General features: G+C 31.2%; 3 protein-coding genes across 4 annotated transcripts; all 3 read right to left on the reverse strand.

Annotated features, from left to right (window-relative positions):
* On the reverse strand, positions 1099 to 6916 carry LOC109362910 (protein ECERIFERUM 3-like). Its single transcript, XM_019608995.1, has 11 exons — positions 6532 to 6916; positions 6185 to 6414; positions 5872 to 6104; positions 5122 to 5341; positions 3714 to 3841; positions 3314 to 3570; positions 3085 to 3192; positions 2192 to 2398; positions 1826 to 1936; positions 1474 to 1647; positions 1099 to 1386 (listed from the first exon to the last, which is right to left on the reverse strand). Exons 1-11 carry the CDS (start codon positions 6580 to 6582, stop codon positions 1225 to 1227), a joined length of 1881 nt encoding a protein of 626 aa, XP_019464540.1. The 5' UTR covers positions 6583 to 6916; the 3' UTR covers positions 1099 to 1224.
* LOC109362070 (tetraspanin-8-like) lies at positions 11697 to 12727 on the reverse strand. Its single transcript, XM_019607637.1, has 2 exons — positions 12196 to 12727; positions 11697 to 12125 (listed from the first exon to the last, which is right to left on the reverse strand). The coding sequence occupies exons 1-2, from the start codon at positions 12697 to 12699 to the stop codon at positions 11826 to 11828; spliced, it is 804 nt and encodes a 267-aa protein (XP_019463182.1). The 5' UTR covers positions 12700 to 12727; the 3' UTR covers positions 11697 to 11825.
* On the reverse strand, positions 16375 to 18631 carry LOC109361617 (cytochrome c oxidase subunit 6b-3). 2 transcript variants are annotated; one of them, XM_019607127.1, is made up of 4 exons: positions 18512 to 18631; positions 17285 to 17373; positions 17117 to 17198; positions 16375 to 16653 (listed from the first exon to the last, which is right to left on the reverse strand). In XM_019607127.1, the coding sequence occupies exons 1-4, from the start codon at positions 18518 to 18520 to the stop codon at positions 16600 to 16602; spliced, it is 234 nt and encodes a 77-aa protein (XP_019462672.1). In that variant the 5' UTR covers positions 18521 to 18631; the 3' UTR covers positions 16375 to 16599. The 2 variants fall into 2 exon arrangements, with proteins under 2 accessions (XP_019462672.1, XP_019462671.1); XM_019607126.1 differs by having other exon boundaries at positions 18506 to 18630.

The following is an 18753-nucleotide window of genomic DNA, read 5'->3' on the forward strand; positions in this document are numbered from 1 at the left end:
ACTAATATTAAAATTGATGAGAGAAATGAATATTATATATTAAACTCGAGTCTCATGTAATAACTTGCACCAATTATAAGCACCTCATTGCTTCTAACTTCTCCTACAAACTCTTCTAGTTCAAACTTCCAAATCTTCCAATATGCAGGACCAGCTCTAGTTCATTATACATTAAAAAAATTTATCATTTTTTCATACCACTGTTTGGAAATGATATCATGCAAGTACTACATGATTTTCTTATATAGAATATTTTTATTTAAATTTTAGTATTTGAAATAATTAAAAGATTACAACCTCGTCTAATGTTGAAATTACAACATGCCTTATTTACTCAATTCTCACCATATCTTTATATACGCTGTCTAACATGGCTCTAAATAGTATGTGAAAAAAGAAAGTTGGATAAAATGTCATTGCTTATTATTTTCCGAGGTTGAACAATTCAAGGTGAGAAACGCAAAGAAGTGTTTATAACAAGTGTAACTTGAGACGAATGAGAAAGATCAAGCAGTAGAGCATACATTATCTTTTGAACTCGCTGGTGCGCTTTGTTTTCCATTTCTTCAACTGTGCGAGTGGAAACCGAAATAGGAGTTTGAAGAAGAAGTGGATGAGAATGCTGCAGTTGAAAACGACGATTTAGAAACTTTGACAATTGGCGCGTGTCATGTCATGTTCATGCAGTTGCTTTATTATGCATTGATGAAGACGACACAAGTTCATTGCAGGCCCACACTTTAGTTTATTGGGCCTAACTCTCGAGGGAGCAAGCTTAACAAATTGCACCTTTTTTTATAATTTTATCTATTTGTGGAAAAGGTTGCAAAAGAAGTGGTAGATTAGTTGGTCAAAATTACTATTTCTACCGTTGGGGTTTATTCCTCTTCAAAGGTCTAGTTCATGTCTTGTCTTCTCATGATTCTAGATCATCTGTTGTATGTAGTTCTAATTCTATTGTTGGAAAAGATGGGACGTTGCATAATCACTTCAATTGATAGTGATAGATAGAATTGTTTGTGGGAACTAACAACTGTTTCTCTGTCATCGCAGGGCCTAAAGCATAGTTATTATCTCCTCCTCTATAATAGCTTAGTGTGAATTTGTAAGATTGACCAGCTTTAATATAGATTTTGCTGCATTAATTTATAGCATTAAATATGATAAATACAAGTACTTTGTGAGACAGTTGAGTAAGATTTGAATTTATTTTTACTAGGTGGATCATGATGATAGTGGCCTCAGGCCATGTTTAATAGCTGCTTTCCACACAAGGTCGATCCTTTCAACATCTATGGCCCCAACTTCGTGATGAGTCCATCCTTCAAGACTATGCACCACTCCACCTGCATGGCATGCATGTACTAGTCCTCTCTCCATAGTATACTGCATTAGAAACAAAAACCATAAGGAATTTGATTGATATATATATATATATGATTATATATGTTAGAAGTGAATTTGATTGCATACCTCACAGCAGCCAAGGCCTTCCACATCTTCTGGTAATCTCATGGCGGCTAAATCCCCATAAGTGCAGTCTCTTCTAAATGATAAGATGGGTGGGACTACAAATTGATGAAAATGGGTTCCACGTGGTGCCCAGCATTGCTCTCTTGGCATGATCCACTTACCAATAATCCATGTCTGAATTAACACAATAATCATAATGTAAATCATTTTTTGATTAACTGTTTATGAGTGTATAAACTATAAAGAGTAAGTAAATTATAACAACAACAAAATGTGATTTATTTTCTGAGTATCATCACAAACATTTGTAGCCGTGTATTATAAGCAATAAAGGACATTGGCAGAGAAGTACCTTGCAGTTTTGTGCTGCTTGGTATTTTGTCACTTGGACAAGGTAGCTTTGGTATTCAGGAGGTGCTTCCTTTTGGATCCTCTGAAATCTATCTGTTGAACTAGTTAACATCTACAAAGTTGGTCTCTGACCATTAGTAATTGTAATTACATAAACCAGATAATTATGTCACTTATCCCATCATGAGAATCAACCACTATTATCAGGATTGGATCTAACTACAATGAATCAGTACATAAAGTTCAATTTATGGTACTCTTATCTCATATCAAAATCATATATATTTCACTTCTCAATTATTAAAAGGGTCCCTTTGCCATCCAAATTAATTAGAAAAGTAAAAGTTGGGAGTGGGAGAAAACTTACAAGAACTCTAACTCTCTTTTGGCAAAGGTAGAGTGCAATTGCTCTTCCAAGTTTTGAAGTAGCTCCTGTCAAAAACACCTCTTCCACAGCTTGAGGGATTTCTTTGAGAATGACAGCAGCAGTTAATGTGTTCCCATGAACAACTCGAACTCTAAGGTTTGGATGCTTGTCCACAAAAAGCTTTCCTCCCCCGTTCAGGGATTCATTCTGCATTATTGAATGGTATATGAATTGGAAACAATGACCAAGCCTTAAAATTTGTAATCTAACTAATGTTAATCTAATCCTCTATAGACAGTAATGATAGAACATGTTTCTTTATTTTACAAGATAAAGCTTTAAATTTCTGAAAGTCAGACACTACAAAACTATGCTGAAAGCCTGAAAGTATGATAATATCATTGATCTGCCATGTAACTTGGATCTAAATGCTTCATTGAGTGATTTATTGTAAAATACACCATGGACCTGATAATACCCAAGCAAGCCCGGCCCTCAAATATTCTAAGCCATGGGCCATTTCAACTTCTGCCCTCTCTATAGGGCTGGGCCTGGACTGAATTTCCATGTAAAAGTGTCTGACTATAATCATGGAAAGCCAGAAACCATGAAGTATTTATGCCAGAGAAAGAGCTGATCATGGCCAAGGTTAATTGCTTTCTTACTTTACAAAGCTGGTCCACCATTCCTATGCTGCAGTTAATGATGTACTGCTATATAGATAGCTTTGTCATGCATCAGAGATCTACCTTACAAGTTTTGAATTAAACTCCTCAACAACCATGCTCAGAGAACACAGACTTCAATTAATTTTCTTCACTCTATACTCAAGTAATGGCTTAAATTTTACTTATCATAGTAAATATCAAGAGAAGAAGCTGAATATGGCAAACCTTATTCAAGGCAGCGAGGCTAATGACTTTAACTCCAATTCTATCAGCCCTGAGGATAGCTTGCTCAATATGCTTATTGATTCCCTCGGTAGCAAATGACAAGAAATACTGAGAAAAAATACATTGAAAAGAAAAAGAGTCAATACTTCTCTTTTCATGTAAAAAGAGACAACTTTTAAAAACGAACAGAAACATATTTTACTAAGGAGTGTAGTGTAGAGTTAACTACCTGGAAGCCACATCTAGGTACAACCCAGGTTTGGTGCAGCCGGCCTCTAAGGCAGTAGAAAGAAAGTAAAAATGTCTTCGACCATACCCACATTGCTAGCAAAACTAACAAGGCAAAGGGCCAAATTGGGATCAAAAAGAGCCTTGTTGTGAATGGTAATGAAGACAAGGATCTTAGACAGAACTGAACATGCATGCTGGACGTGACATCTACTATATGGGCCAGGAAAACAAAATGAGGCACCCTACTACTGTTTCCTGCATTCATACAGATACAACTTTAGCCTAGATATGTGCATGAATAATCAGCATGTGATTGAGGATAGCCATGAAGAATTGAAGTGGTAATGAAAATTTTCATTTATATGGATGCTTTAAATTTTCATAGGACAGCTTATTACCTGAACCTGAACTTAATTTTTTGTGTAATTGCCATGATTTGTTGTTAAGAGTGTTTCCTAATACGTCAAAGAGAGGCATGAAGAGACAGAAATTAGTGTCCTTTTCTGTGTGGTGTAAGGTGTGGTATCTGCATAGCATAGAAAGCAGATTATTATTTACAAGTAGAAAAATCATCAATACTAAGAAAATAATGTTCTTAAGTATCAAGCCAATAAAACTTTATAGAATAACTAACAACTACATGGGAAATGGGGATGCGAATAATAAGTTTTTGAATCACTTTTGAGGACCACTTTACAGAAAGCGCATGTGTCCGCAAGTTAAATTGGCTTCATGCCAAAAATTTGTGGTGATCTAGTAACTAGTAGTTTAGTCCCTGAAGGGCCTTAAAAATTCACGTGTAACTACAAGCAGATCCTTTTTTCTTAAATGGTGGACCACATTATCAAATAACATCATAATAATTAATCAGAAATCATGTTCATATTAACAAATTTCATATCTGAATATTTATCATAATTTTAGTCATAGTAGTTTTCCCCCCTCCCTATACCTGTAGTGATTGGGATTCTCTCTATCTAATATAATACTCTTTTCTAATGCTTCTACAAGTCTTTTGCACAAATTCCTAATCTGCCTAAAACCATCAACAGCCCTTGCAACCAACCGTTGCTTAATCTACTCAAACACATTCTCAAACGTTTTCCAAATGGACCCACAACACGCCCAAACATTTGTATTTTGTGCAATTCTATATATGTGGGATATGGAGATTACCTATCCCAAATGATGTTTCATTTCATATCTCAGATCAATCAGAGTATTCCGTTTTATTATTTTTTGCTTTTAATTTTTTTATTTTATCCATGTGTAAATATATGATTGATTTAAGAAAGAGAATAGAACACCGTTGGAGACAGGTGATCCCATTCATATATGTGACCCACCTTAAATAATAACCAATCGTTTTGTATTGCTTGAATAAGCAAATTGGTTATTTAAGCAACTTGCCTTGGGTCACTCCATTCTTAAGAAGTTAAGCAATGTTTCCTTTTGAAAACATATATTGATGCTCCAACTCAATTAAGTTCAATCATATTTTCTACTAAGGTATTATTCTAACATACTCTCTAAATGCATGTCTAATTTAATCTTAATTAACCTCATTTTCCTTTTATATATCTTCATTTATCTTACCCTCCCAACATTCGAAAGATACCCTCAAGAAAGGTTCATTGTCATTTGGTTCATAAAGTAAGTACTTTCCCTTGTCCCACCAAAAAAGCAGACAGAAATAAATGTTGGCTTTATTATCACAAGTCCACCAATTAAATTATGATGTCAGTAACTGAGATATACAGATGTGAGTCATGTGAGCATAGGTGCAATAACAGTAAAATAACTTACGTTGGTGTATATAACACGTATCTAAGAAAAGGAAATGTCTCGAACAGCTGATGTGGGACAATTTCAACATTGCAATGACCCAAACACCTAAGGAAATCAAAAATCAAAACATAACCGTATATCAAGCTTGCTGATCCATATCCCATCAAAGAAGCTCCAAGGATAGGGATTCCAATTACTGCCATCAAAATGAGATGCTCCAAAAATGTTGCATTTCCAGCTGCAGCAACACAAGTCATTTTCAATCACCAATACATGATGAACAAGTAATTTTAATTAAACCAATTACCTTGTTAATGATAACATCTCTTATTACTAAAGATTGAATATTTAAACTAATTGATTAACTAAAGTTCATGTGAAGAGGTTTTAATATATTTTACAAGAGAGTAAATATTGCTTGCTTGTATTAAACAAATCTTTCTATTACTATGGAAAATAAAAAAGCAAATACATACATGATCTCCAATATATACATATATATAATACTTCTTTTCTTTTGAATGTTAAAAATATATAAATTTTATCGACACATAAAAATCACAAATTATGCAGACATATGGACTTGTATGACTAGTTGTAGCTATTTACATCAACGGATCTTCCATCTATTTGTGTGCAATTGTTTATTCCATACGAACAAAATAAACATCTCTGAAACTGCAACTAGCTTTTGAACATTCATCTCCACCATAATAACTATCTATGTGATAAAGGCACAAGATGAAGATGGGTATTTCAGGTTCTCACCAGTCAGTGCCGCTGGTACTGGAGATGAATGATGGAGTGAGTGGTAATGAGTGAAAAGATAGTCTCCATGAAACTTCCTATGCACCCAATAATAAAGTGGCTCTGAGACTCCCACATGAAGCATTAGAGCAACAATAACACCTTTTAAATTCCACAGTGCAAGATGTTGAAGAAAGGGAAACATATAGTAGGCCATGGAAGCAACTAGTGCTTGAAGAATCAAGAAATTATCCCTGTTTGAAACAAATACATCAATCATATATATGTATGTATGAAACCAAATGCAGTATAATATGATTTTAGTTAAAAATACCAGTCCCATTCTTTGTCAACTTGCTTGAAATCAACACCTTGTTGAAGAATCCGTCGATTTCGAGTAAGAAAAAGCATATTAGTATAAGAACACCAAAGCACATGAATTAGACCTCGGAGACACCAAAGTATGAGTAAATGGAAGCACCAGCTAGGGTTGGAGTTCGAGTGTTCCTCATCATAGAACCTTTCATACACTACTTTCACCACAAATGGCCCATATAACAGATACTATCAATTCAAAAAGAAAAATATAAGATTATAAACACAGACTATGTCAGTATTACTAAAATTACTATACTAAAAAAGGTTTAAAGACAAATCACATAGCTACTACATAGTGTATACCTTGAATATTCCCAAGTTCTCCCATGGCCAGAGTGATAAAGGAGCACCCATTTAACTCCACCAGATAGATATGTAACAATTAAGATAATTTAAAACCTTATGTTCGTTTTAACCTTCTTTTCCTTTTGTTGTGAAGTGTAAAATGGCCAACACTATAGTACCTTTCTTTTAGGTAAATGCTCACTACAGTGCCCAATAAACAAAGGCAACCTAGAACAGATACCAGAAAAAATGGGTATACCCAAACAAAATATCAAAGAGGAGGAACAACCAATAGTCTAGTGTAGAGGTTTGTTTCCGTAATGAAATTGTCCCTTTAGCTTTTCTTAATTGAAAAGTAGAAACTCTCTCTCTCTCTCTCTCTTTGAAGCATTTATTTTCCTCCATCACCTATTTATAAGCGTAGCAATCATGAATTGACGAAGCTATTACAGTTAATAAGTCCCCCACCTCTGTCTTTTTCTAGCTGAGATATAAATTATTGAACAGTGTTCTTTCTAACTACTAATATATTAATGAAATAAAGTATCATAGGATGAATTTCATTACATGTCTTTCCCATCATATTCTTGTGTATTTTATGTTTTAGCCAAACTAAAAGTGTCATTTAATTATAAATAAAAATCATATAGTCTAAGATATTAAATATGGAATAATGTTCTTACAGTAAGTCATTTTTAGCCAGATATATTGATCATTATTGAAGTTATATTTAACTACAATTAACACAAAAAATTGAAGTCCTGCTACATCACTACATGACAACTTGACAAGATACACAATGACGATGTATAACAGAAACGCGTTCTGCTGTTGAAACCTGTAATTGGCACAGCTGGTGAAGTAAATGCACCATGGTTGGGTTTGAAACAGTTTATTGATAAGAATAGGTTGGAACAGTTTGAAAGTCTTGTTTTCAGTAACAAGTCTATTATCTCATCATTTCATTGTAATCAAAGGAGAATTACAGTTAAAGATCAATTAGAGTGTTGTAATAATACCCAGAACAACAAAAATAAATTTGAGTAATGGCACATGTAAATGATTTTGTAATATTAATGAATAAATAAGTTACAATTTTAAGCATCACAATAAGTTACCAAGATTGAATAGCAAAAAAAAGGCATTAATAATGGTAAAGTAGTGGATATACGAATGTTAGATGGATGATTTCAGTACTCCTCCCTGACGCTGCTGAGAAAAACTATTGCTGAAAGTCTGAATCAGTGGAAAAATTTAATGTGATGAGTTATATTTTGAGGGTATAGTCGAGATTGTTATGAAGGGGGAATAAATAGCCAACGAATTCTATAATCATAAGAATTACAATAAGCGGATAGGGACATCATACTTAATTTTAATCCTTAACACATTAGCTTTGTACATTTGTTAACCGTATATCACTTATCTGTATTCATTCTTTATTTTAGACCAATCAGATATTAACATATAAATATAAAAAATATTTATAAATAATAAATAATATTTTATATTACTTATTAAAATTTTATTCCTTCGTTATAGGAAATGAAACAACTTTGGAGAGAAAGATCCATGATCTTTCCTCATTTGTTAACTAATCACCTACTGTATTATTAATGGAAGGCGACAAAATTTGATTATTTGATATATGTATAGTAGTATGACAATTATTATATATTAAATCTTTTATGATTATAAATTTTGTCAATTGAGAAACTGATTTGTCCTCTATGTCAAACCACTTTTTTCATTCAATAATATCCGTTTCTACTCTCATTCAAAAAAAGCCATCATATAAAAAGAAAATCTCTATAGAAATATCATTTATCTTATGTTTAAGATAGAAGGGGGAGATAGCAAGTTAAATGAGAATGACACACTAGACTAAAGATGAAAATAGATTAGATTTTGCTTTAAACAAACACAGTCTATATAGAATGAATGAGCATAAATTTGATCTGTTAGTTTGTTTAAAAAAAAATTAAAACCTAAGTCTAACTTATTTAAAAGTGAGATCTGATCTATTAGCATATTTAAAGGACTACTATACTATATAATATTAAAATAAATTATTATTTCTACATTTAAATTGACTGATATTCCTACTTTTAATTGGATTTTTCTTATCCAAACAATTAAGTTATATTTTTATATTAAAATTATATATATAATATTAATTATATTAAAATAGTATATTATGAACATATTATATAATACAATTAAATATGTTGATGTGTTAGGAGTTAATAGACCTTTTGAATAACCTAAAATCTAATCTATTAAAGTAAATATGTTTTTAAAAAAGTTTGAGCATAGTCTGTTTACAAAAAGAATCCAACATAACTTAACCTATTATAAGTCTCTGATAGTCAGTCTGACATATTTCCACCATTATATCCGATTAAGCTCGTCCCTCTTTTTCTCTGCCAACTAATTAATGAGACCAAACTTATCCAACCTCCACAAGTGTATGTGCATCCATTGAACCGCTTGATAATGAAGTTGGAGGGGGATTATATTATCATGTCTACTAATGGTTTAACTACCACGTGCATGAAAAAGTGGTAGGCGAGTATGTCAAAATAAATTATACATCTTCATCATGTTCCTCCTAACTATCTAATATAAAAAGTATTTAATGTTTTTGTTTTACCAACACAATTGGACAATTAACATTTGATTTTATATTATTTCTTTTTTAATTTAATATGTATATACTGACAGTGTAAATATTGTTTATACTGTCAATAAAAACTTTATATTAATAATGTACAGATTTTAAACTCTTTTTTTTATATGTGATGTTATTAAGGAATTTTTGTACATTAATCTATAAGAAGGATGTAGCATCATTTCTTAAAGAATAATAAGATGTTTGATAATGGTCAATCACTTTCAGTGTATTTTTTATTGTTCAGGTAAATAATATGATTTAGAAATATTTAGTCTAAATATCCAACATCATCCAATAAAGTTGCTTCAATAAATTCGGCAACATTTTTTATTACATTTTTCACACTTCTGGGTAACTTCAACAATCCAATTAAGGTAGTTGGTGATACTTAGTTCTTTACATATGATGTTAAAACTATTATCTATACCATATATATACTATATATAAAAAATTTGAAATAACTTCCCTTATTGTGTAATTTTTATTTCCTATTTTGCTCTTAACATTATTTTATTTTTCCAAAAAACCATATAATCCTAAGCAATCACCACCAACACATTAGTTAACCACATATCTCACCTTAAATTAAACATTATTATAAACACAAAAAAAATATAATATAAAGTACACCGAACACAACAAATAGATTCTAAATCTAAAAAATAAATATATAAAAATTGAATATATAGTATCATGCAATATTCACCGGCAGACACACCTGTACACACTAGTATATATATATATATATATATATATATATATATATGATGATAACAATAATAATCTAATAGTTTAGTTTAAAACAAAACACATGAATTAGAATTTTTTATTTGTATTAATCTAACATCATTTTTATAGAGGTTAATTTTAGTAACAATAAAAGTTTAAAAGATAATTAAAAAAATAGTTCAGTATAACTATTTATAAATAAACACACAGTTTAAGACTGGAAAAAAAAGGAAGCATAATAGATTCACATTAGGATCGCATCTTGTGATTTCCAACGGTCATGGACTCAACAACTCACACAATAAGCTTTAACTCCTTCCTTTTTAGGGTCAACCTCAAAATGCATGATGGACATGTCAATTAATTGGTCTAATTTTAATCTTTACTGCTTAGGTTGGGCACGAGCTCTAAAGTCATTAGAAAATTCCAAAGACGGGTATGTGAGTTCAAACATCAATAATTTGATGAGAAAAAACTATCAAAAAAAATAATACAAGTGATTATGCATACGACTGGTCATCTACATGGTAATTCATGCTGATCTAATGACACTAATATCCCTTCCAATTGTCCCTCCTGAGATTCCTGAATACACAGCAACCGGTAGAGTGAACAATGATGAGGAAGATGAAGTATAAGGTGTTGACAACAAAGACATTCTTCCACTCAATCATAGTCTTTTGCGTTCAAATTTTGACCGATCTAAAAATAAAACCGAAAATCGATCCAAAATAGAAGGGCACTGCAAAAACCGAATGCGCTTAGATTGTATTGAATTTTTTTATTAAAAACCGATCAGTCAGGTCTTTTTGGTTTCACTTGGATACAAAGCGGTTCAGACCAAACCAAAATTATTTAAGTGTGTAGCACTTTTAAGTATTTTTCATACTTAGCTCTAGGTCTTGTTGTTATTGTTTACTTTATTGTTGGTGTCTTACTGTGTTTTGCTATTTATTGTTATTTTTTGCTGTTATTTATTTTTAAAGTTGTTGGACACTTTTTTGATGTTGTTGACCATTATTTTTATTATTGTTTTATACTTAATATTTAATAATTTTTATGAGTTTTGGGTAGATGTACAATTTTATTTTTTTATTGGTTTCATTTGTTTGCTCGAGCATGATTCAAAATTAGATATATACCAAATGTAACAATTTAAATAACAACATGAATGTTGAATTGATCGGATTCATTAGTTTGTGATAAAATATTATAATACAAAGATGAAGAATGGAAATATCAGAGTCAGATAACGTATTGAACCACTTGGTTACAAGGATGAGAATGAATATAACCTCTTTTGCAGTAGAGAGATCCAATAAGATTATACATCAACAATTCAATTGTCAATACAAATGATATAATAAATGTTTAGTGTGACTCGTGATGCGAGTTCATCCATGTGTTACACATTATATTTTAACCTAAAACCTTAAGGCATTAGGTTTATGGGTCCATCCACTTATATGTTCTTTAACTCATCCATTTTTATACAATGTAAGACTTATTGATTCACACTTAGAATATCCAACACTAGAGAACCAGCCGCAAGTCACGCCCCATACTTGATTCAATTTCTAACATAAAACTGATGCACTTTTAGACAATCAATAAGCAACAATAAATTTTTAGCACTGGGCAATGAGGGGTAAGTGAACATAATGAAATGTAGTGTATCAAAAGTCCATCAGAAGCAACACAAATGGTGAAACTAGGAGCATAAGATGTGATATGAAAAACAGCAATTAATGTAAATTTATGCAAATTTACAGTGAAAATACACAGTACTGAAAAGGGTACAAATCCAACATGTGATAGAACATATAAACCCTCTTATCTCTCCTCCAAAATATAAATCAAATGATTTACTACTCATCTACATTGTAATAGTACTGAATCTAATAACACACTAGTGTCCCTTATAATAATTGTGATTCCTATTATTCTTGAACGCACAACATCCAATGGAGAAAACAACAACGAGGAAGATGAGGAATACAATGTTAACAATAGACACCTTCTTCCAGTTCTTCTTAATGTTTTGTAGAAAGCCAGCCTTACAGGATTGACAATTGTAGCACAAAATGTTAGGATCATTATTCCAAGCATTACAATCAGGGTTGGCAAGAGTAACATTTCTTGTTTTAGTCCACTTAGTTGGACTAATATAGGTGAAACCACACTCATTTGAAGGCTTACAGCATCCAGACTGCATAAAACATTAAAAAAAATGAAACTAATTGAGTCGTAATAATTGAGTATTGAAATTTTAGAAATACCTCAACAGGCGACAATTTCTGTTTGTTGAACATGGCAATGTTATCTTGTCCATGATGTTTATTGAAATTGGAGCAGTATTTACTAGCCACCAAACAACTCCTGATCTTCTTCCATGTCCTTCCAGTAACTCTATTTTGCAACCAATTCGAATAAGCACCAAGTCTATACTCCTTAAATCCTTTATCAGAAAGTACTCGACCAGCGCCTTTGTTGGTAATAACGAAAGCGAAAATAGTGCACCCGAAAAGGATCAAGATGAGTAAGAACATGATAAATAGGTAAATCCACATGAGCCATGAGACGCGGCAACACGCGCCGATGAGGCCCACGATTGAAACGATTAAGAGGAAGATGCCGAAGGCAATGGCGGGTTTTTCAAGCCAGTGTTCGCAAACGGTCACGCCTTGCTTACTAAGCCAAATTCCGGCGATAATAATCGGAATGGAGAGAAGGAAGGTCACCAAATTTAGTATTCCGATCAAGCTGTTGCTAAAGTTAAGCATTTTTTATGAATGTTGATGATGATGATATGATTTTAGAGGCTATACTATAGAATAATGAAGAGGCTTATATAGTTATATATATATACAACATAAAAGATTGTAGTTGATGTGTAAACAATGGGAAAACAGTGAATGCAAGTATGTAAAATAATGAAAAAGAAAGTATGTAAAGAAAACAAAAACAAAAATACAATGATATTACACTTTCCACATTTGGGTATATTATAATTATATTTTTATCCTACAATGTAAAAGCATTTATACCGGAGAAGATGCTTTTTAAAAATAAATTATTGTCATTATAAAAAGCGTTTACAATTTTAATATATAAACTATTTCACATATTCAATTAGGATATAATAATAATAAATTCCCCTTATATATTATGTTGTTGGGAGATACTAAATTTACTTCTTTTTAAATAAAATTATAAACCTCTTTTGAGTCAAAGGAATACATACACATTTTAAAACATATTTTTCAAGAGGTAACATTAATGCAAATTACATGACTAAATTTAGTATAGGATTTCAAGATTCATTAACATTTTGGGATGTTCCCCTAGTGGAAACCCTAACCACCTTACAGATAGATATGTTTACTATGCTCCAACTTCTTTTTATTTTTATTTTTCCATTGTGCCAAAAATAACATGTAATAGTGTATAGATATGCACTAAACCTATGTTTTTTATTGATAGGAATTTAGAAAAAAAATATAATTGTACTAATACTATAAAAGCTCTACTCCAATTAGTGTATAAATATAGTTTTCTTATGATTAAGCAAAGAATTAAACACAATAAACTTATAAGAATGTCATTGAGTTCTTCATTTTTAAAAGCTAGCAACAAAAAATGCAACAAAAATGTAATGATTGTGTAAGGGTGTTGTAAACATACACCTAGCTTGTCGGTGCCTGTTACTTAATCAAATTAGAGACACATTAGGTTAGACTTAATTTTATTAACAAATGAAACTAAGAGTTTTAATATTTATTTGCCTTAATAGGTAAACCTTTAAGTAATCTGAAAGTTTTATTAAACCCTATTTAATTATATATAATATTACTATTCAAATGAAAGTAAAAAATATTCAAATGAAAGTATAAAAAATATTAATATTTAATTAATATAATATTTATTAGATAAGTAGTAAGAAAGTCAGTTCAACAACTTCAATTAAATTTTGAAATAAAGTCAACATCACAAAATGAACCCAAAATTATTTTTTTATATATAATACTAAAACATTGTAGTAGGCTATATTCATTAATTTTTTGGTGAAATAGACCAAGGATAAGTAATTAGACTCATTCACATCTAGATTATGAATGTTTGGAATTTATATTATGCAAGGAGATAGTGCTTTTGTTAATTCGAATTGAAAGGGATATAAAATTAGTCAATTTTCAGAATCATATCCATAATTAGTATATTCGTAATAGTTAGAAGATTCAGCTATCTATCAAAGTCACTATCTTCAGTATCATCACTATGTCATTATCATCAATAAAAAAACTTTTAAGCTTGTTATCCACGAACTTATTCAGAAATATTATAATAAAAAAAAGATAGGAGTTTGTCGTTAAATATTTAATCAAATAGGATCGTCGATTTCCTAAAATAAAATAACTCAAATGAAATGAAGTAAAATAGTTGAGGGTAAATACATGGATATTAAAAAACGATCACATTTTTAAAAAGTCACTTTCGGTTCTAACACATAAGTTGTAGAGTAGAAAAACCATATTGATTAAGAATCTGGTTCACTTAGTTTTCAGTCGAACCGGTCCATACAATATGATTAATAACAAGGATAAAACTACTTTTGTCATGTCAATGCAATAACGTTCTATTGTTTACACTCTATATTCAGATGGAGAAAATACTTTTGTTTTGTTTGGTACTTAGAGTTGCAAAGTAGATATTGCGGACCTGATGACAAAAAAGACAAACACTAACGGATATTAAACCCAACAATTTCCCTAAGTATGAGTATCATATATTTTTTGGTTTGCTCTCTCTTGAATCCAGCAAGTAGTATTATATCTGATAGTTAGGTTAGAATATGTTGGACTTAAGGGAAGCGGACTAGAAAGTGTGTGATACTCACACTTAAATGTGAGATTGTTGGGTTTATTCAAGTGTAAAGTCTCACATTGAATATGTGGGGAGGAGTGAAAATTTTATAAGTGAAAAAGACCAATAAAACTAATGTTTTAAGATTTTGGTCAAAATATAATATCAAACCCACTTTATACTTTTCACTGAATCCATAGAGAAATTTGATAGTCCATAGATGAATGTCTCAGCAATATAGAACAAAGGATACAACCAGGCTATAAGAATGATGTATCTTCTGTTGTATAATGTCATCAAAAGATGTCTCTCTCACAACATTAACATTTATTTATTAAAATTTTAATTTAATTTATTTTTGCAACAAATAATAAGTGATATATATAGTATCACACTTTATATTATAGTTTATTAATTTTAAACTTTATTTATTTTTTATTTAAAAATAATATAAAATCATGACCGTTAGAATTTTTTTGACACGTGTTATAATCTTTTCCGGTACTAGAGAGATCCTGAATTCCTGAGTCCTTCAAATTAAGATAGTTATTTGTAACATTTATTAGGAAGTGGACCGCAGTGTCAATAAAACGTCAGAATCTCATCAAATAAACTAGTATAAGGGAAATAGTTTGTAAGTGTTTTCTTTTGACATTTGTATGTACTAAGGATTAACACAACGTTTGGTTTGAGTCTGCATAAAAGATACTAGTTGTGTAAGAATAAAGGTGGTGGTTTGCAACGTCAACTGATCAATCAATCATTTTATCTAACATTGTGAGAGAGCTTAAAGCAACACGTACACTGAATTATGGATATAACAATAATAAGAAAATATAATATCAATAACGGTCAATATAACTATTTACACAATCAATATATTATTACACTATCAATATATATATCATTTTCTCATTAATAATTACCTTCAAAAAACATATTGAAAAATGAAATCATTATCGTGATGGTCTATACCAGAAACTGAAGGGATTAAAAATTAGTGAATAAAATCATTTTAACAAAATTGAGTCATTAGCTTGTTTCACTATGGAAATTTTAAAAATAAAATCTGACTTATAAGTCATGATACAGTCGGGACTTTATAATCTACTATACATTTATCTATCAAGTAATTAACTAACTTTAATGAACATTTTCTATTCAATCAACAATTATTCAATCTGCAAGCTTATTAGTATAAACCAACCGATGTCTCATTGTCAACAATAAAAAAAAACTCTCAAGACATAGAAATCAGAGCAATAAACTTTGCACATAGCAACAAAGTTTTTTTCATATATACAATATGTCATCATGCTTGAAAAGCCAATTATGCTGAGCCCTGATAAAAGACTAAAAAAGAGTATTTCTTAAGCACCTAATGCTTGCATTTTATCTTTTTTAGAAATTAAATTCTTTTTTTCTCATCAACAATTATCAATTTTGCATTACCTTAAAAAAAACCTTACAATCGTTGACTCATTTAACATTCTAAAACTTCCAGGCAAGTTCTCTCTGTTTATTTACTATCATATTTCCATTTGCCATAATGTGGTATGGCTCGGTAGGTATACTACTAGTTTAGGATGAAGTTCTGACCAAAGAAAATATCATAAGTTGAAACACTGTCAACTTAAAATCAAAATGGCTTCAGCAATTTGTCCAATTACAAATAAAGAATATCCATAATCTGCCTTATTGACTCACAATTAACACCGTAAAGATCATCAAATATCAAAGAAAATTAACGAAGGGTATGTTCAGGACTTGACATGCCTATTGCTTCCAACAGGGTAACAATGGCACATGTGATATTGAATTCAAAGAGGTCCTGGAAAAGTCCCATTGTCCCTCTGCTCATTCCACTTTTCAACCTGCCCCAATTTAATTCAAACAGAAATGTTAAAATAGTGGAATGCTAAACACAGACAATGGAGGTTACCAAATAAAAAAGAATTCTTCAAACCAATGCGTATGGTTAATACATAGTGATGATGTATTGCAGATCGAGTAGCATATCTTTGGGTGGTAATTAATCACCTTCATGTGGTATAACACCACCCCTTCAAATTAATGACAATTTTTGATATATTATTTGCTATATGCACAAGTATATTAGCTAAAAACATTGATAGACAAATGACTTGATTAGTAATGCATGCTGTAATGTAAGCAAAGGTCACATATGGTACAAATAGAGAGTGCACATTAGCACCGGGAGTTCATTTATTCCAATCACAATGAAAAACTTCTTCAGTTCTGATTTTTATACAAACATAAAAATTAACATGTAAGTAAATTTGCAGTCAGTTTCAAGTAAACCAATAAGGTGCTTACCCATTCACCGGGGCAAAGTGAGCGGTAATAGTTAGCGAATTTCTGACATTCACTCGAATCGTCACCCTTTGCTGCCACACACCTGTACTTAAAACAGTATTTAATAAAAAAACAAATAATCTAGAAGCAATTTCTGTTGAACCAGATAGACAATGTAAGGAAATCCACCTATGAAACTCTATGTAGCGAGTGAAACAATGTCTGGTTTGATTAGTTGTTGGAAAACGAAAATCAGCTGGTGCTGTTTTTAGTTCAATCTAGCAGGAAGCAACACAAAAATAAGTGAGGAAAAAGAACAAAGAAGAATGTAGAAATATTATGAACCTACATCAAAGTTTAAACTCAGTAAGAAAAAATATGTAGCACCAAAATGTTAGAGTGAAATCTTATACTAGGCTCTCTAGTTTTAAACAAGATAAGCGCAACTTAAATATATTATCCATATCCTTGCCTACTCAAGAATGAAGAATGGCATATAGGCAAAAACACATGTTGATTAAGAATCATGGATTAGACTCCTCAAAAGTGAGCAAGAATGTAGTGTGAGAAAACAAGGGTGTATCCATCCTGATTAGTCAGGATTGGTTGAGATCTTAATGCACCTTAACTAATCGAATGTAACCATTACTTTCCCACTTTACACTTTGCTCAATTTAGAGGAATTTTTAACTGAGATTGTGTCATAGGATAGTTAACCAACTTTGCGACAAAACCAACTTTAGAAAGTTAACCCAAAATGCCAGGGTCATAATTTCAAGCAAATGTAGTTGAATTGCCACATGGCATGTCGGGGTAATAACCAAAGATATAGGTGAAATATAATCATAAGCAGTAACATAAAACAAATATTATTGGTGGAACAAAAAAATTATCAAATGCAGCTAACACATATCAATCTATTGTCAATGAGTGTAGTTAACTAGTTATTTAGAAGAAGCAATATATAGAACTTTTGGTATAAACAATTTTACGTTTCATGGAATATTTTTCTCTATAATCTCAATCATTTGGCTCAAACAACAATCTTGAATGGGTTAAACCGATCAAAACATTAACTAGAAATGATTCAAGCCACTGTTGTGTAAATAAATCAGAAATGCTCCTCCTAGTTCATTTAACAGACAGGGAAAAACAATCCACAATATTTCTAACGATGGTTTCCACCACGATTGATCGGAAGTAGAAATGCCAAATTCTAAAAAATTTCAATAGATCATAAAATGAATATAAATTTAATCACAGGTGAATCTGCATACAACCCTAAAAAGATCACAGAAGCGAAATATATCGCAATCATCAAACACGGATATACGAAAAGGCAATGTCAGCGTGGAAATTCACCGAACGAGGTTATAAACTGAGCTATGAGAATCAGAATCGAAAGCTTACGGATACCTCGGCCATGACAGAGACTCGATCAATAAATGGTTATGCAACAATTTAGAGGTAGAAGAAAAGCGAAAGCGCAACTTTATCGATAAATAATAATATGTTGATGACATGGGCCTTCGATGAGGCCCAATTAGAAAATTTCCTTATTGATGGGCTTATTATGGCAACAAAACTATTATATTTGAAGGTTGTCAATCGACACTAAACATACTAGTATACCACTATTTTCTATTTCTTCTTACTAA

The sequence above is a fragment of the Lupinus angustifolius genome, chromosome LG12, assembly GCF_001865875.1.
Source record: "Lupinus angustifolius cultivar Tanjil chromosome LG12, LupAngTanjil_v1.0, whole genome shotgun sequence".
NCBI classification, from domain to species: Eukaryota; Viridiplantae; Streptophyta; class Magnoliopsida; order Fabales; family Fabaceae; genus Lupinus; species Lupinus angustifolius.

Excerpts from the sequence above, each read along its gene's own strand:
- LOC109361617 (XM_019607126.1), bottom strand. Across the intron at positions 17,199-17,284 it reads CGCTACATAGAGTTTCATAG|GTGTGTGGCAGCAAAGGGTG; the intron begins GTGGATTTCCTT and ends TTTTAAGTACAG. Across the intron at positions 16,654-17,116 it reads CACTTTGCCCCGGTGAATGG|GTTGAAAAGTGGAATGAGCA; the intron begins GTAAGCACCTTA and ends AAATTGGGGCAG.
- LOC109362070 (XM_019607637.1), bottom strand. The coding sequence starts at position 12,699 with ATGCTTAACTTTAGCAACAGCTTGATCGGAATACTAAATTTGGTGACC. Across the intron at positions 12,126-12,195 it reads AGAAATTGTCGCCTGTTGAG|TCTGGATGCTGTAAGCCTTC; the intron begins GTATTTCTAAAA and ends TGTTTTATGCAG.
- LOC109362910 (XM_019608995.1), bottom strand. The coding sequence starts at position 6,582 with ATGGGTGCTCCTTTATCACTCTGGCCATGGGAGAACTTGGGAATATTC. Across the intron at positions 6,105-6,184 it reads GTTGACAAAGAATGGGACTG|GGATAATTTCTTGATTCTTC; the intron begins GTATTTTTAACT and ends TGTTTCAAACAG. Across the intron at positions 3,842-5,121 it reads TACGTGTTATATACACCAAC|ATACCACACCTTACACCACA; the intron begins GTAAGTTATTTT and ends TATGCTATGCAG.